Consider the following 16,790-nt stretch of genomic DNA (forward strand, 5'->3'; position numbering starts at 1 on the left):
CTGGAGACTTTTTGGATGAAGTCTTAGAAAAGCCACGACAGGCGCAGCCGACATTTCTCTACTGAGATTTCTTCCATTTCATTGCAATACTGACACGTGCGTGTGATGCCCTGCACGGAGCCAGGGGCCGAGAAACCACTGCTCCCAGTCACACACACACACACACATACACATATGCACCAGGCTGTCATTTACCATGGTTGTCCCTTTACTCAATGTCGACGAGCTACCGGTAGTAGTGGTGGTGCAGAGGGGAGCGGAGATAAAATAAGAGCGGAAAAGAAAGCCTGCGATTTGTCACAGCTGTATAATTCAAATATGCTCTCGATTTTTTTTCTGAGGGGGAGGGGAGGGGAGGGGAGGGGGGTAGTGGATCTACAGGGGCAGTGCTATGCCGAGGGATCTACGGTTCTAAGCTGACTTCTTCGGTTTAATGGTCATAATAGAGATACCGAGATAGCGGGAGATCTGAGTAAAAACAGAGAGAACCATATGGCCGTACTGCACGGCCGCGAAGACGGAAAGTCCAGTCAGTGTGCGGCCAAGCATCGTCTCCACCACCTCGTGTGATACTGAGACATTACCGACGTAATGCATCACAGACGCCGCTGTTAGTGCAGCAAAGAAGAGAACTATATGCCAATTCGCCGTTTGGTATGGCATGATGGTCAGCCGCGCCACGGTGAGCCGTGTTACTGTGATCGACATGAGTAGCCCATAGCTGATCTCTAGCGCGAATGGAAAGCGCACCGTCACGTTGGGGAATACCACGAAAACGTGCACCATGAGGGCCGTTATGACCGCGATCGGCAGTGCGGCGAGCAAAGGCGTCAACTTCGATTGGTGCACCGTTGGCCGAAGTACCACATGCAGTAGATTCATCAGAATCGTGAAAGAGCAGGAGAGCAGGAAGAACATGAAAAGGACACTGCGAATGGACTCGATACGAACGGTCCCGCTAGAGCCGGGCAAGAGCAACGCCAAAAATGGTGGACATGCCACCTCATAGGGCCCCACCACCGGCACGTCCCAGATCGAGTCCCCATAAACGGCTGAGAGGATGAACAGCAGGCAGTTGATGATAATCCCCTCTGTGGGACCACTCATGTAGCCGAGGTCCAACACCCCTGTGCTAAACTGTTCCCAGATCGTGGTGAACAGGCCAATGGAGGAGAGTGTCAAGAGCCAGAAGCGTTCCAGCGGTGTCATGGAGACGGCGAGGCTCAGGTTCAGGAACACAAAGGGGGTGAGAAAGGCGTCGCAGCCGTGGTCGAAGAGTTCGCCCAGTGGACTCCCAGTGCCGGTTCGCCGCGCCTGCTTGCCATCAATGGCGTCTAGGGTTTGGTAGACGAAGAGCGCGAAGGCCGCGTAGTACAAGGACCAGCTGGGGAACTGAGCCTCCTCACAGATAAAGTAGTATAGCATCACGACTGTTGAGGACATGCCAACGAAAAATCCGGCAAAGGTGATGCAGTTTGGCGCTACGGTCATGGGCACAAGACTCACAACGAAATTCCAGTAGCGCTGCAGCACATATCGGCTCAGTATAGACAAGTCCGTACCAGAGTACCTGTACCTCTTCAAATTAGGTAAGTAGGAAGGAGGAATGTACTCATTTTTAAGTGGGTTAACGTTCTTCCTGCATCGAGTACACTTTGGGGGCATTTTTTTCTTTCTTGCCGTCTGCCGGTGTTTGGCTTTCTCGCGTCGAGGGTCTACTTCTTCGGCGACGAACGTCGATGCCGTTGGAAAGCGGATAAGGGGGAGGGGGGGGACTTCACACAACAACAGCGGGGAAAAAGAAAAACGAAGCCTTTAGAATGAGGGGCAGGGGCATGAGATTCAGAGGAGGAGGGACAGTGGCGGTATTTGCGAGCGTTCGCGTACATGCATGTCCGCGTGTAAGGGAGGAGGGAGGGGGGGGGGTTGTTCCGTACTGCTCGAATGAGGGTAAGGAGAAGAGGTGAATGAGGTGCCCGGAGGGACACTGAGAAAAAAAAGGCGGCAAAGACAACGCGAAAAGAAAAAATGAGATGTACTGAGAACCTCCTTGGACCAAAGTTGCACACCGACCACGAGCAGAGAGCCACACGCACGCGTCTTTCGTCTTCCCAGCTCCGCAAGACAACTCAACAGACGCAAACCCCACTTGAAATCATATGGGAGCTGCTGGGAAGGTTTTGGACGTGTTCAGTGCGTCAAATGATGCCCGCTACGTAATCGTGGACGCGCACCACTATCGTAGGTAGTGAAGATTGTCGCACCCGTGCTAAGGAGAGTTCCAGTACCGCTAAGCTTTAAGAAAGTGTGGGGATTTCTTTTTCTTGTAAACTTGTCTTTTGTGTGTGTTTCCACGTGCTTTGCACATTCGGGTTCTAAAAAAAAAACAGAGATGCTTATGTTGAAGGAGTGAAGGGCTTTGAGACCGGGTGAATAATGGCAAAAAAGTGGCGACGATGTTCATGAGTTGCAGTCAGATCAAAAGCGCAACGAATACAATTTTTTTTTTTTTGGGGGGGGGGGGAGACTCGAAGAAAGTGAACAAAGAGTATGTGTGGCACAACATAAAAGTGAAGAACAGGACGAGTATGGCAGGAGGGAGTGAGGTAGACACGTAGGAACGCTCATGAGCAGCAAAAAGCACCGTTATTTTCCCTTTTTTGTAATCGATAGAGGGCCCCAGAGATGAGGGTGGGGGGGGGGGGGAGAGGAAGAGGAAGAGAGCCAATAAGGTGTGTGCTTGTGCGGGTACCAAGCGTATAAATGGGTAAATGAGATCAAGAGGCCTATGAGGATTGAAGCCCCACAAAAGGCATGAAGTGTCCCCTACCACCCACCCCCACCCCCCTCCGCACCCCTACTCGCTACAAAGCATACCTATGGTTTCCCGGATCTTCGTCTCAAACTTGACTCGAGACTTCGCACTCCAACGATGTTTTTTTGCTTTTCCCCTTATTCCTTGCTTTCTCCACGCACACATCGAGACAGCAAGCGAGCAAAGAAACAAAACAGAAAGTGAAAGCCGTAACTGAGCTTATTTTCGCTGCTTCGCGTCACAGTACAACTCACCTCTCGTGATATAAGCGGCCCCGTCCTGCAGGGAATGCTGCGCGTGCTCGACACAACGAAGACGACTTGCGTAAAACGCACGGCTTGACTCTGAGCAGACCACGTCCAGAGCCCTGCACCAACGGCGCAATCCGCAGCTTCTGTTGTGCAGCTGGTAACAGGTCCACCGCCCCCCCCCCTCCGGGGCGGGATGGGATCAAGACAGGGCGAGCTCAGCGTGGAGGTTGGTCAGCAGCAGGCTGCGGGGACCCTCTCTGTTCTCGTCCCCCGCCTCTAGGCCGTGCTCCCACCCCACCCCGCCCCGCTCCACCCCAGCCCCTTACACGATCTCCAAAGCCGCTGAGACCCTCAACATTATGTGGAGCCACTGCACTTCACAGCCCAGAGGAGTCGACCATGTTACGAAAGGTTACCCTGTCATTTCCCAGCATCCCTCAGTCCCACCACCTTCCCTCTATACCGATGGACGCGGTGTCGCATCCTCTGCACAGAGCCGCGCAGAGGGAGTTCATGGGCGCACGTGAAAAATATGAGAATATATTCGAATATATATATATATAAGTAGACAGATATCTTTCTAGGTCCATGAGTTGTTCTTTAATCGACCTCTCAGCTTCTCACCTTCTCTTATCATCATCAATGCCGTTCAATGAGAGCACAGAGCCTCAACCTCTCTCTACCACCGCCTCCCTCTTCGGACGCGCACACACATGGTGGTGCGACGCAGCAACACAAGCGTGTTTGCTACGATGCCCACTCGCTTAGGGAGCGCGGGGCCTTTCCCTTCAACGGGTGGCCCACCTCACTTTCTCCACTCTCCACCACCCCACCCCCCACCAGATTTTATGTTGCAGGTCGACTCACAGGTGCTCACGCTTTATGGATCACCACGCAGTGCGACCATCGCGGTGTGGCACACTCCCCCCCGCCAACAAGTAATGAGAGCTGTGTGTGATGCGTTTGGATCCACCTGGACCCTTTGCCGATCATATGAATGGCACAAGCGTGTTTTACTTTGTTCCTCGCGGAATAACGAGACGTCTCCCAGTCGCAGACACTTGCTGCTGAGAACTACGATGAGATGTCTGCTGCCATTCACCGCATAAGGAGACCAAAAAAGTGGCCCCCGACTACTCACACAGCGACTACCATCACCACTTCCAAAAAGCCTTACGGATTTGATTCCACGGCAAACGGGCACCGACAGTGTCAATACTGGTGAGCACGACAAAAAAAAGGGGGGGGGGCAGAGTGAGGGGGGTTGAGAAGACCATCCAAGACTGCATAGACAAACTGAAAGAAAGTCGATGAAAAAGAGGGGAAACACACACACCACATCCCGAAGGAGACAAGACGAGCTCACGAAATCTGTCGTTGCCCAGCACAGTCACCGAGGTGAATGGAGGTGGTTCTTTTGTCGATATGTTCGTGGCCTACCCACTGGTTCCCAAGTTATCGCTTCACGGACTTCAGAGCTCCTCGCCGGCTCTCCTTTCCCTGTTTTCCTCACTCGCACACGGCAAAGCATTTTCGTTTTCTACCGTGTGTGCGTGCGTGTGTGCGTGTGTCTGGGTGAATGTAACGGCGGGCCGTGGAGAAAGAAAGGGGTCAGGAAACAATGGCCTGCAGCGGCAGGAAGTCTTTTTATACGCCCATCAGATTGCTTCCTTTTATGCCAACGTGTATAAAAACCTAAATGAGGTGATATGCATGCGGACATTTACTGTCTGCGAACCGCTGCCCACCCTAGTGGAGACTGAGTAGCCACGATACACGGACTCGTGTGAGCGTGTTCGTCCACGCATGTTCGGCGGTAGGAGGTAGTGAGCACAGAGAAAACGAAAAAAAAACCGAACAATCGTTGAGCAGGCGCAAGGGATAATACACTCTCCGTGAGACAGAGCTCGCCCCGTCTGAGAACATTCTTCAATTTGTTTTCGGGTTTTATTGCTCCTTGAGGAAACATATCCATTACCTCCTCTCTCCACTGTCACTTCTCCGCCCAGATTCCATCAAGACAAGTCCTGCTCCTGTATGCACCTCTTGGTATCTACAACGAGCTGCGCCATGTCCACCTCGCACTCGCGCTGCATCAGCTGCTTAAAGGATAGGATGTACGGCAAATGAATCGAAGCCATTGTTTCAAACGTGATCCAGTTGTTTAGTGGACGGAGGCACAAAATAGAGGCCCCTACCGCCCCCGACGCCTTGGCTGCAGAGGCCTCACTGGTGCTGTCCGTCACAAAAACGATTTGCATCGTGTCCGGTGAGATACCAAGTTTTTCAGCCATGAGTGTGCGAATCTTCATGTAGCTCTTCGGCATCAGTTTCGTGCCGACAAGTGCGGGGTCGAAATACGCCGTAATGAAGGGGTTTAGATCTCCATACTGAGTGCATCCCATGACAAGCTTCTGGGATGCGATGCTGCCGGAGCTGTACAGGGCGATACACGCCCGCTTTGCCATTGCCGGGGTACCCACATGGCGAAAAAACGTATTTACATCGGGGAACACCTGAGACTTCAACTTGCCCTCAGCAAAAACCTCCGACCAAATCAAGGCCTGAATGGCTTTGATGGATGTCCTCGTCGAACCACTGCTCAACTCTTCGCGGAAAAAAGTGCAGAAATGCTTCCGCGCATCCTCGTTCATCGCGTCGTCTTTCCAGTCACGTGCTTTACACTCGGCAAGAGTTTGAGCCAGCGTTTCGGAGGAGTTTGACAGCGTTTTCGCGACCGGGGAGGACTGCGGGTCGACAGCGGCATTGATGAGGTCCACGAACCCTTGATCCGCGGGCAAGTGATTCGCCACGTAGGACTCGATACGGGCGTCAGCGAGAGGCATCATGATTTGCTGGACAAAAGGAAGTGGTATTGTTGTGCCCTCAATGTCCAAGAGGAACACGGTCATGGACCCGTACATGGACGTCGTGACGCAGCTCACATCGTCTGACAGAGGAAGATGAATGTGCCTTTCCTGGAGGACTTCGAACAGGCTAGGCGCTGTCCCAGGTGTGCTGCGAGACCTTTCCTTGATAGCCTCCGCCACCTCTTCGTAGCTTATATCGGCAGGCATCGCGTCCGCTAAGTGCGCCAACACGAGCTGGGCCTCGAAGCAAGAAAGTGCGTTTCGAAGCATGTTTGCTGTGCCGGAGGGTGTGAGAGGAGAGTGTGGAAACCCTGAGGTGGAAGAAAAAGGGCGGGGTTAAGTCTCGCAGGTCAAGAGGGGATAATGTGTTGGGAAACAAGACAGAGTGGGGAACTCTCTATAGAACGATGGAAGTTGAGTGGAGTCGATGCCAGGGGAGCCCCTCGACACAAAACAAGAGATGCACAGGAGAAAGAGGAACGCGAGGGCGGAAAAGCGGAGAGGGAAAAAAAAGATGAGGAATCAAGAGCGCGCGAGCACACACACTCACACAAGCAAGAAACAAGTGTTAAGTGAGGAGTACGAAACAACAACAAAAAAAGACAGACAGACAGACAACAAGCAAAGCGAAAGCTTGAGCAGCGGATCCAAGATAAAAAAGACAGCGAGAAAAGTAAAGAAATGAAAAGTCCCCAACGCCGCCGCCGCCGTTTCTTTTGACTGGAGGGGAGGGGGACACTGTTTGAAGTAGGGCGTTTAGAGAAAACCGGGCGCGTCTGGAAAATGTGTGTGTGCCTGTACACCGAAGCTGTATCAGTGCTGTTATTCCAACTGGAAGCAAGCAAAAAAAAAGGGGGGGAAGGCAGAGGGGAGAAGAGAAAAACAGCCTCCAAAAGAGGCACACAAGCGCACACACAGTAGAAACAAATCCGAGGGAGAAGAAAAGATGAAGAAAAAGATAAAACAATCAAACGACAAAATAGCCGCACGAACACCAACCCTTGCACACCAGTTCAGGAAAATGGGGCAAAAAAAAAAGAGAAGAGAGACGCGTTTGTTTATGTTGTCTTCGCTTCTCCGTTGTCCGTGTTTTTCCCTCTCTTCCAGTTTAATACTTCACACGAACAGGGGAGTGTGAGCAAACAATGAGAACACCAGAAGTAAAAAAAAAATCACAGCAGCACCAGCAGTCCCCCTGTTGTGGCCTAATTAGCAAGGGTTGGATTCTAAAGGGGCAAACAGCACCGTCAAGTGGTGGGAGAGGGGAAAAAACAAGAGGGGGTGGGGGGGGGGGGCGGGATAGAGCGGGAAGAGGAGAACCACAACCCCAAGGCACAAGAACGACAAACAAAGACTAAAAGAATGAAAAAAGAACTTTTGAGCGGATAGACTTTTTTTTTCGAATCGCAATGAGACACACAAAGTCATATAAAGAGATTGGAAAGATGACAGGCGGGGGGGGGGGGGGGGGGAGAGGGAGAGGGGAAGAGGAAAGGAGAGGAACGGAGAGGAGAGATGCGCGAAAAAAAAATAGTTTTCGAATTTTGTGAATGTGTGTGTATAAATACTTCTTACCTTCAGTTCGACACGTGTGGCTGCAGAATCGGGGAGTGAGAAGAAGGGGACAAAAAGAATGTGTATTATTATTATTAAACTTGGGGAGTGCCATATCCATGAACTAGCCTGTTAGAGGCGATGTCACCAACGCCCTGAACTTGACCAGAGACATACAAAAAGAAGGAAGGCGCTACCATCCGCATTGCACCACAAAAAAAAAAATCACTGTTCAGCGCTCTGATATAGGTGCCAGTGGATTAGTAATGAACGCTGCTCCCTGTTTAGCATATGCCTCGATTTTTTTTTCCTGTGTGGCTAGACTGACCGTGTTTCCGTGTGATCCGAGGATTTGCACTTGAGGCCATCTATACCAGAGTCTAGAGCTGATTAGTTGTATTGAATCCCAGCCGAATACGCAAGGCTTTTCACCCGATGCGCGGATCGGGGGTACGAGAGGTATCCCTGCGCGGGCGGAGTTTTTTTTTATTCGGTGAAATGATAGGAGACGGCAGGTATGTCGTCGATGCATGAGTGGTATCCGTAGCTCATACTTTTGGATATCACGGGATGGTGTACAAAAAAAAAAGACGGTACCAGGCACCATCTCCAGAAGCGTCCACGTTGCTGGTGCCCATGGCTCGCCCAGTATTTACCAGTGAGATTTTTTTTTTGCCGAGGTTGTCACCCTGACGCATGTCTTCACACCCTTTATCCCCTTCTCTCAGTGCAGCACACGTGGAAAACTCGGCTTCTTCAGCGGGCACTAATCGAAGAGGGCGTTTCCTGAGTATTTTGATGTTACTTTCTTATTCGAAACGCGGCATTCGCCTTGCGCACCCTAATACAGATGTGCCCTCGAGGATTGCATGACCTTCCTCCCCCCCTCAGTGCGGCCACATTAGAATCCCGGTGGTGCTTCGTCGTAGAAAACAAAGAAAAAACATGAAGTGTAAAAAAAAAGGTGTGCAAGATTTTGGGGGCAAACCAAACACCTGGCATAAGTCCCACCCCCCCCCCTCCGGCCGCACCCCTACCTGCTTGGAGAGGAGGGGGGGGGGGGAGGGGGGGTTCTCAGCTGTTGGACCGAGTCCTTACTTGGCGTGGTGCACACCTTGTCTCCGACGCCCTTGCTTTGCCGCAGTCAATATCATTACGATACACAAGCGCGGGAATTTCAGGAGAGGCCACTCTCCTTGTGCCTCAAAGTGAGCCTGACCTGCCTTCACGATTCCTAGGGTCGCTTGACGATATGTCACCAGCGACGCCCCCAAGTACCCTTGCCCCATGCGCTTGTATCACACGCTAAGCAGGCGAGGCGGACATACAACCAGTCCTGATGAGTTTCTGCCTCGGCACCGACGCAGTGGATGAACTCGTACCTCGACCTCGTCCAGTCAGCCTACCCCACACTGAAGACGTGAGCAGGAGATCAATCAACAGGAATGGGTTCTGCGCTGCAGTACACAGAGGCAGAATTGTACAGCTCAACAACTTCACTTTTTGAAAAATAAAATAGTGGGCCCAGCTACGCCGAACGCCGTATCCATCTAGAGCTCGTTCGCGGTAATACTGGGCAACCCCCCCCCCGGGACAAATCCTACGCGGCAACGGGGCGTGGTTGCTTTGCCTGCATTGATCCCCCTTTTCCACAAGTATGGCACAGCGTCGTGTGCTCCTTCAGCTAAGCCCCCCCCCTCCCCCTTCCCGACAGATTTCAAAGAGAGTTGGGAGAGGAAACAGACAGCACGTCGACAATCAGAGGGGCAACACTTGGAACACCTCTTACATGCTGTACATTCACTACCCCTCCAACGACAGCGATAGTAAAACAGGGCCATGTCTGATGACATTCTAGAATTTTGTAGCGTCAATGCCGTTATGAAGAGTTCACATATAATAGCGGGTCAAGGTGAGTGTGGTATTCGTCTGGGCTGCAGGGAGAAAGAGGGGGAGGTAGAAGGGATGATGATCCCCTCCATCCCTGCCTCGTGCTCCTCTCTGGTTCGATGTTACCGGACCCGAGCATTCTGTGCGCACCCCCATGCCATGCAGCCGTCGAATATGCCACGCAAAAGGTCGGTGCAGCGCTGAGAGTTGTTGGGATGCCTTCACAGGGTGGGGCTACTCTGTTGCCTGAGGCACTTTTCTGCAGCGAAACCAGCGCCAAGGCCCACCAGTTTGAGACGGGGTTTCTGACCCCCGCATAGTCCCCAGTGACAGGCTTGCGTTACGCCACTCCAGAGGCGCGCAAAATCTGCCCCCAAGGGGTCCTTGGTGTATATATATACATATATATATATGTGTGTGTGTGTGTGATCGCGTCGGTGCCGGAATAGAAGTCTGTGGAAAGGATGCTAGTTGGGAATACTCAAATTACCTTCAGCTCGTTCGGAAGGGAGAGGGAAAGGGAAGCTCTTGCCTTGTGCCCTGCCTCCTCCCCCCCCCCTCTACCCCCACCGGCTCTTAACAACTAGAAGGGAACCCTGGAGTTGCCTGCGATGCCCTTTATATGAGAGCGGTGTAGTGTACAACGCTGGGAAATCCTACTTCATCCCGGAAGAGTCTGTGGTTGGCTTCCTGTGCGCGGACCAACTCGACTAATAAAAGGGGCTCCGTCGTAGGTAGTGACCACTAAAGCGATGTCATCATATATGGATCAGAGGACACGGTGCCCTTCATACATGAATGTACATACTACAGTGTAAGTGTACTCAGGGTGACGTGTCCGCATGCCCGCGGGAGATACGCAATCCACTTTTTGAAGACCCACACAATAAACGCGCTGGCTTGGATGTCGAGCTCAATCGTAGCCAACGTCTTCCCACTGTCCGTTACTCGTTGTCGATATGTGTTCGACACCGTTTCTCCTTTCCTCCCAGCGAGGATGGAGGTTGCTTTGGTCACACCGCCGGCGCAGCAGTAGGATAAGTGTACATATGTATACATACACACACACTCCTGTGTTGATGTGTGGAACACGCGCACCACGCTGTGGCGAAAGCAGAGAGGGTGGGGATCGACGGCACAATTCGCGGGGAGCCAAGCGAGTTTCCAAGCCACGGAAACGAAAACACAGGCAGCCTAACAAGCCCAAAGAAGTCTTATATAGTTGACACAAGCACAGGCTTTTGAGCGCACCCAGGGCTTGCCGTGAAGGGATGACTTAGACATACTGCGTCTCCAGTTTCGCATGCCATTCAATTTGTGTTTTGTCGTTTCCTCCTGCTCGGTCTTCCGCTGGTGCACCCAGTGACTAAAAAACGTCGCTGCTTTTTGGGGGGTTGTTTCTCCCCCTCCCGTCACAGTGCTGCTTCCTGGGCGTGGGTGTAGGCGGGGACGCGTTGGAAGTTTTTGTGTGCCTTATTCGAGGTGGATCATCCCTTGTTTGCACCCACTCGGGGTAACGAGGACCTACGAATTTTGTGTGAGAGTGAGAGGGGAAACTCCCCACTTTTTTTTTTGGGGGGGGGGGGGGGGGCTTGGAAGGCGGCGCGTGCGCGTCCAGGACAAAAAAAAGAAGGGATAAGGGGAAGGCAGGCCCGTGAAGGCAAAGGGGGGGGGAGGGGGGGCAGCAAAGTAGAGGCAAGTGGACGCGCGAGCCCAGAGTTGGTGCCTCGGCAGGAGGTAGGATATCAAAGGGACCATACTGGTGTCGTCAACCCTGACGGTCTCGTGAACCTGAAGAGTATCTTCATTCAACAAATAGCGAGAGAGCTGCTTCATTGAAGGACCCACGCCTCTGGCGCGAAGCACACACGCCGATGAGCTAACTTAAAGGAACCCCATCACAAACGGACGATACAGGGGGTGTGAGGGCGAGCGCGCTTCAAGACGAGTTAGTCACTTTTCGGTGAAGCATCGCAGCCCAACACACACACGCACACACTCCGCTCGCCAGTTCTTTTTTTGTTTGTTTGCCTTGCTTCACTTTGTAAGTTGAACGGAGACGCCCTCGCACTCTCTGAACGAGGAGAGGGGCGCGCGCGCGCACACACACGCGCGCAAAAAAAAAAGTCGGTGGAGTACACAGGAGGCACAAAAACACATATACCTCGATCTAAAACATTGGAAGTGCCGCACATGGGCCCGTTCGTACGCGCGCCCATGCGCACAAACAAGGGAACTTGTAGAACAAAAAGAAAATCTATATCTGAAAGAAGGCGACGGAGAACGACGCTCACTTACCACAATGACACGGACGCGAGAGGGGGAAAAGATACGAGACAGAGATAATGAGGGCTGAGGCAAACGGACTGCAGGGGTCCGCGCAGCGCGCTGCGATCAAAAAGAAAAGCAAAACAGGGTAAAGACACCGTCTCGTAGACGCACGCACACACGTCAAAAATAGTGCGCAGGAAAAAAAAGGGACATTCTAATGGGAATGAAGACCACAGTCAGTTGAAAGGGGGAGGGGGGGGGCAAGAGTTCCGATAGACACTCGAACCCACTCATTCGGAAAGAATTCATTCCTGGGAAAGCTGTGCGCTCGAGAGAGGCCGGCGGTACACGACCGCGTGGCGGTGGTGATTGGGGGAGGGGGTATCCCTACAGGGTCACGTCGGGAGCAGCAACACCGGCCAGAGTATCACAGAAAGGCGCTTGTGGTCAAATGCCGCCCCCAGCCCTCTACCCCGGCAATAGTGCATTCATGTGCTCCGCGGATGGTCGGACTCACTTCTTCACTTCTCTTCTTCGCATCTACGGATTTTTTGTCTCTCCACTAATTTGACTCTTCCATTAGTGTTTTCCTGATTCAACACCTGTGGTCTCTTCTCCGGATCAAGTGTATATATGTCTGTACAAATATATATATATATATATATATGTATATATATATATATATATGTATTTTTACATACTAGTGATGCACATCACAATTGAGTTCACCTTTCATCTTCCCGGCTGTTCCTTTCTATCGGTAGACCAACCATGACCATATGAGCCCCCCCTCCCACACACACACACACACACACACATCCCACTACGCTGTGTTCAACAGCACTTGTATAATACCACCGCTCACAGTCGCTGGGAGGGCACCAGATGAGAGAGAGAACAAGCGTGTATTGGGGCAGTGGCAGTGGCAGTGGCGCGCTCATATGGAGTGCAGTGGTCAATAACGTTCAAATACACGCGAGCTAAACGAGTCGAAGGTAAAAAACAAATCCTGGTAAAAAAAAGAAGAGAGACGAGCTGCCAGGCGGTAAAGAAAAGGGGGCATAAAGAGTGAGAGCAGGCTACACTAAACGAACTCCATTTGGCATGGGGAGGGGGGAGGAGGGGGAGCGCCTTCCCCCCCTCCCCCCTCCCCCACCCACCCCGACGCACCTGGGGAAACAAAGCAAAAAAAGTGCGTGCGTGTGTGCGTATGCCTGTGGAGGGAGAAAAAGGCAACAACACACAGCGAGCCTCCACCTGAGCCTCATCAGACATGGGCAATGCCACAAGGCAGGGTTCAGACGATACGGAGGAGAGCTCGCGTAGCTACGTAAACACGATACATCAGACTCCCAGTGAGCAGCGTACCCCAGCCCTCTCACCCGCCTAAAAAAAAAGGCAGACTCATATAAGAAAAACAGTGGTACAGGAAAAAGAAGTCAACATCGCCGAACAGCACGCCTCAGACTCCAAGAGCCAAAGCAAGCGGACTCACACGCACATGCACGGGTATGGGAGAAAGCACTACACGTTCTCTCGTGGAGTACGATTCGCCCCCCCCCCCCTCCTCCTCCTCCTCCTCCTCCTTCCCCCCCCTTCCTCCGCCACCCCAACCTTGAAAAACGGAAAGAAAAGTCGGAAACGCACCCTCGATTGGAGGTATACGGCAACGGAAGAAGCGAGCAGCCAAGACAAGAGTCCGAATGCAAGGCCACGTAAGATGTGTGAGTGTGTGTGTGTGTGTGGATGAGTTCGTACGTCGTACTCATGTTGTGAAATACATTTTCTTTTTATAGGACATGCGGCGGAAAAAAGAATGTCAAAGGCGAATTCACTTTTTGCCTGCACCACTCTTTCGAGTGATCTTCTTCTTCATCTTGGGCTTGGTGGCGGCCTTTACCTTGGAAACGGTCTTGGATTTGGCAGCGGGCTTGGCCTTGGCCTTGGCCTTCGGCTTGGCAGCAGCCCTTTTCACTGCTTTTTTTGCGGAGGCCACATTCTTGACATTGCCCTCCTCCAGGGCCTTGGCCACCTGCAAATCGAGCGGCTTATGAAGCTCGTATAGCTGAGACAAGGCAGCGAAGCGTTTGCGGTAGTTGAGACCCTTCACCACCTTGTAGTTCTGACGCACAAACTCTGCGAACTCTGTCTTGCGTGGTGGCTTAGCGCGCTTCGTCTTGCGCAGACTCGGGTACACCTCCGCCCTCTTCTGCAAGTCACGGCGCTGCTGCCGCGAAAGCCCATTGTACATCTTGGAGAGCAGCTTTCCGCGCTTCGCGATGGACACACCCTGGAGCGCAGGGTTATTCTTCTGATCCATCAGGAAGATAGAGAACGGGCTAACGCCGCGGAGAATGCGAGCCGCACGAAACATGGTTTGGTGGGGTAATGTCGGTAGAAGTTCTAAACGAAAAAAGAAAAGAGTGAAGAGAGGGTGTATAGTGCCTTCCAGGGGGTCACAAACAAAGCGAGACCGGAATAGTAAAATCTATGAAGTCGCGTATCGGTGGGTGCTGACAGAAGTGGATGCAGAAGAGAGACCACGGGGGTGTAAGGTGGGTAGCGTGGCAATGGGGAGGGGGGGAAGTATCTATAGATCACACGAAGCTGAGGGATGATGCTGAAACAGGCGGAGACACTGCCTCTCTCGTTCCGTTTTGCGTGCTGCACTGAGGTAGAGAAGCGTGTGGCAAAGACTGTGCAATGTATGCGCGGTGGTATGCAGGGTGGACGAAAACACACAAATGACGGAGATAGTCATAAATAATAATAATAAAACCGAAAGAAAACAAAGAGATGTTTCATTTAGAAGACCAAATAAAGACGGGGATGCAGGGAAAAGTGAAGTCAAAGGAAACAGGGGCGAGGAGGGGGAACGAAAAACCGTCGAACAGCCGATACCCCCCTGCATGTGGAGAGTTGTGTGTGTGTGTGTGTGTGTGTGTGACGGACAACCTCTGAATGACAAATCGAGCCCAGCAAAAAATTCAGAGCCGAAAAGGTAGAAAAGTGTTCCCGTCCAGTAACGCTGCGATATAGAAATATATATATATATATACCTCAGCGTTTCTTTTTGGGTTCAGAGGTGAGAATAGCTGTATGGCGTCATTTGAACTCAGCCAGCACAACCCACTGCATGTACAATGGGGAAGGAGGTATGGTAAGGACACCCCTTTCCCCAACATGGTTTGAAGATTTTCCTCTTGGCCTGCGTACGTGTATGCGCACACACGCACCCATGTAGTAAGTAGTGCCTGTTGCTTTTACATGTGTGTCGCTGTGCGGAGTCTCATGCGACGATCATCACGTGGGGATCACCGCATGGTGGAAACAAAAAAAAACCAATGCACCTCCGCATCACAAAATAACCAGCTTGGTGGCGCAACTGTACAGAATGTCGGAGTGTCCAGTGGAAAGGAAAAAAAAAGGGCTGCACGGAAAAAAAAAGGCGCCGGTTCTGCTGTCGAAACAGTAAAACACCACCGGAGCGGTTACGCGAGAATCACCTGCGAAACTCGATAACGTCAACGGCTGACGGTGAACAGTGGGTACCAGCATCGCACCCACTGCTCCTCTCTCTCCCTCTATTATACCCTCCCCCCTTCACACACACACACACACTCCCACACGAATCAAAAGAGCCCACCTATAAAGCTTTCGACGCCGTGATTTCAGTTGGGGCGCTTCCCGCCGTCGCGTCGTTCAGCATCCTCGCGATGTTCTCAAAAGTGGCGATCTGGGTCCGCATCGTTTCCGCTTTCTCCTCCAGCGCGGAAACCTTGGCGAGCTCCTTGTCTCGCTCGGCCTTACTTGTCGCAGCGCGACGCCGAAGCATTTCGAGATCGGCACTCAGCGCCTTGAGGGTGCGCGTGTTACGGTCTTTGTCTAGCGAGGCAGACTCGTATAACTTCTTGGACTCACTCAGCTGCCCTTGAATGTCAGAGAAGCGGGACAGGAAAGCGTCAACCTTTGACTTGAGCTCCTCCTGCCCCGCCTTCGCAGCGCGAAGCTGCTCCGTTTCTGCGTCTAGCTGTTTCTTTAGTTCGGGGGCGCGGAGGATGTTGTCTTTGTTCTTCTCAGCAAGTGCCTGCATCTCGCCTTCGCGCTTCCCCACGAGTTCATCGAACTTCTCCCTGCCGGTGTTTGAATGCTGATCATAGATCTCTTTCTGTTTTAAGAGCAGATCTTTGCGCGACTGTGCGCGCTGCTCGCGCTGCGCCAAATCTCTTGACAACTCATCTGCCTCGGCAATGTGCTTTTTTAGCTCCTCCGAAAGCTTTTTCTTCTGGTTCTCGTCATCTTCTTGAAGCGCCTTGTACTTTGCATCTGACTCATCATTCATCTTCTCAAGTGTCTCCTGCAGACTCTTCAGTTTCGTCAACTTCTCTTGCTCCACGGAAAGCTCCTGCCGGAGATCCTTTTCCTGTATCAGCTTGTTGTCCAGCTCCTGCTGCTTCACCTCTAGGTCTAGTTCGCGGTTGCGGATTCGAAGCAGCTGCATTACGAGTCGATCGGATAGGGCAGACATTGTGATGAGGAAGATGATCTATGTGTCTTAGTGTGTGCGTCGTGCGTATGACTGTTCCCTTTTATTTTGTATCTTCCCCTTTTTGTACCCCCCCCCACCTCAAAGAAAGAGGGGTGGATGTGGGACAGGAGTGCCGGGGAGTGCGTGATGGTGTACCGCGCACACACACATACACAAGCAGATATATACGCATATATATATGTGTATACACACACCCGTACATAAAAAAAGGGGGGAAAGGCGGCAAAAAAAATGAAGATCAGGAAAGTGGCAACCAGTGCCGCATGTAGAGAAAAAAACATAGGGGTTTCTTTTCGCCCTGGGCTACTGTCTTTCCCCTCCTCTTCTGCGTCGTCTCTGAGCTGAGAAGAGTTCTCTTTCAAGACTTTTTGGGAGTCGCCCTATCCGGACTTGGAAACGTAAGTATATATGTAAATATTACACATATATATATATAATCCCATTAACATAAACATCTCGATATATTTTCTCGACTTGTGCTTGTTGGGGCGGCGCCCGGAGGTGGTTAGAGACGTATCCTCTGTTATAATGTGCTGTCCATAGCCCCCGGGAGAGGTGCGAAGCAGTGAAGGGGGCGAGATGTGTTGGGC

General features: G+C 52.0%; 4 protein-coding genes across 4 annotated transcripts; all 4 read right to left on the minus strand.

Annotated features, from left to right (window-relative positions):
* Positions 1-411: 411 nt before the first annotated feature.
* Positions 412-1,665, minus strand: JKF63_00871 (uncharacterized protein; the record flags this gene model as incomplete). The annotated part of the gene is made up of 1 exon (XM_067896920.1): positions 412-1,665. The coding sequence occupies one exon, from the start codon at positions 1,663-1,665 to the stop codon at positions 412-414; it is 1,254 nt and encodes a 417-aa protein (XP_067753077.1).
* Positions 1,666-5,081: 3,416 nt separating this feature from the next.
* Positions 5,082-6,206, minus strand: JKF63_00872 (uncharacterized protein; the record flags this gene model as incomplete). The annotated part of the gene is made up of 1 exon (XM_067896921.1): positions 5,082-6,206. The coding sequence occupies one exon, from the start codon at positions 6,204-6,206 to the stop codon at positions 5,082-5,084; it is 1,125 nt and encodes a 374-aa protein (XP_067753078.1).
* Positions 6,207-13,482: 7,276 nt separating this feature from the next.
* Positions 13,483-14,025, minus strand: JKF63_00873 (uncharacterized protein; the record flags this gene model as incomplete). The annotated part of the gene is made up of 1 exon (XM_067896922.1): positions 13,483-14,025. The coding sequence occupies one exon, from the start codon at positions 14,023-14,025 to the stop codon at positions 13,483-13,485; it is 543 nt and encodes a 180-aa protein (XP_067753079.1).
* Positions 14,026-15,297: 1,272 nt separating this feature from the next.
* On the minus strand, positions 15,298-16,179 carry JKF63_00874 (uncharacterized protein; the record flags this gene model as incomplete). The annotated part of the gene is made up of 1 exon (XM_067896923.1): positions 15,298-16,179. One exon carries the CDS (start codon positions 16,177-16,179, stop codon positions 15,298-15,300), a length of 882 nt encoding a protein of 293 aa, XP_067753080.1.
* Between the last annotated feature and the right edge of the window lie 611 nt (positions 16,180-16,790).

Source organism: Porcisia hertigi, chromosome 36 (genome assembly GCF_017918235.1).
Source record: "Porcisia hertigi strain C119 chromosome 36, whole genome shotgun sequence".
Taxonomy (NCBI): domain Eukaryota; phylum Euglenozoa; class Kinetoplastea; order Trypanosomatida; family Trypanosomatidae; genus Porcisia; species Porcisia hertigi.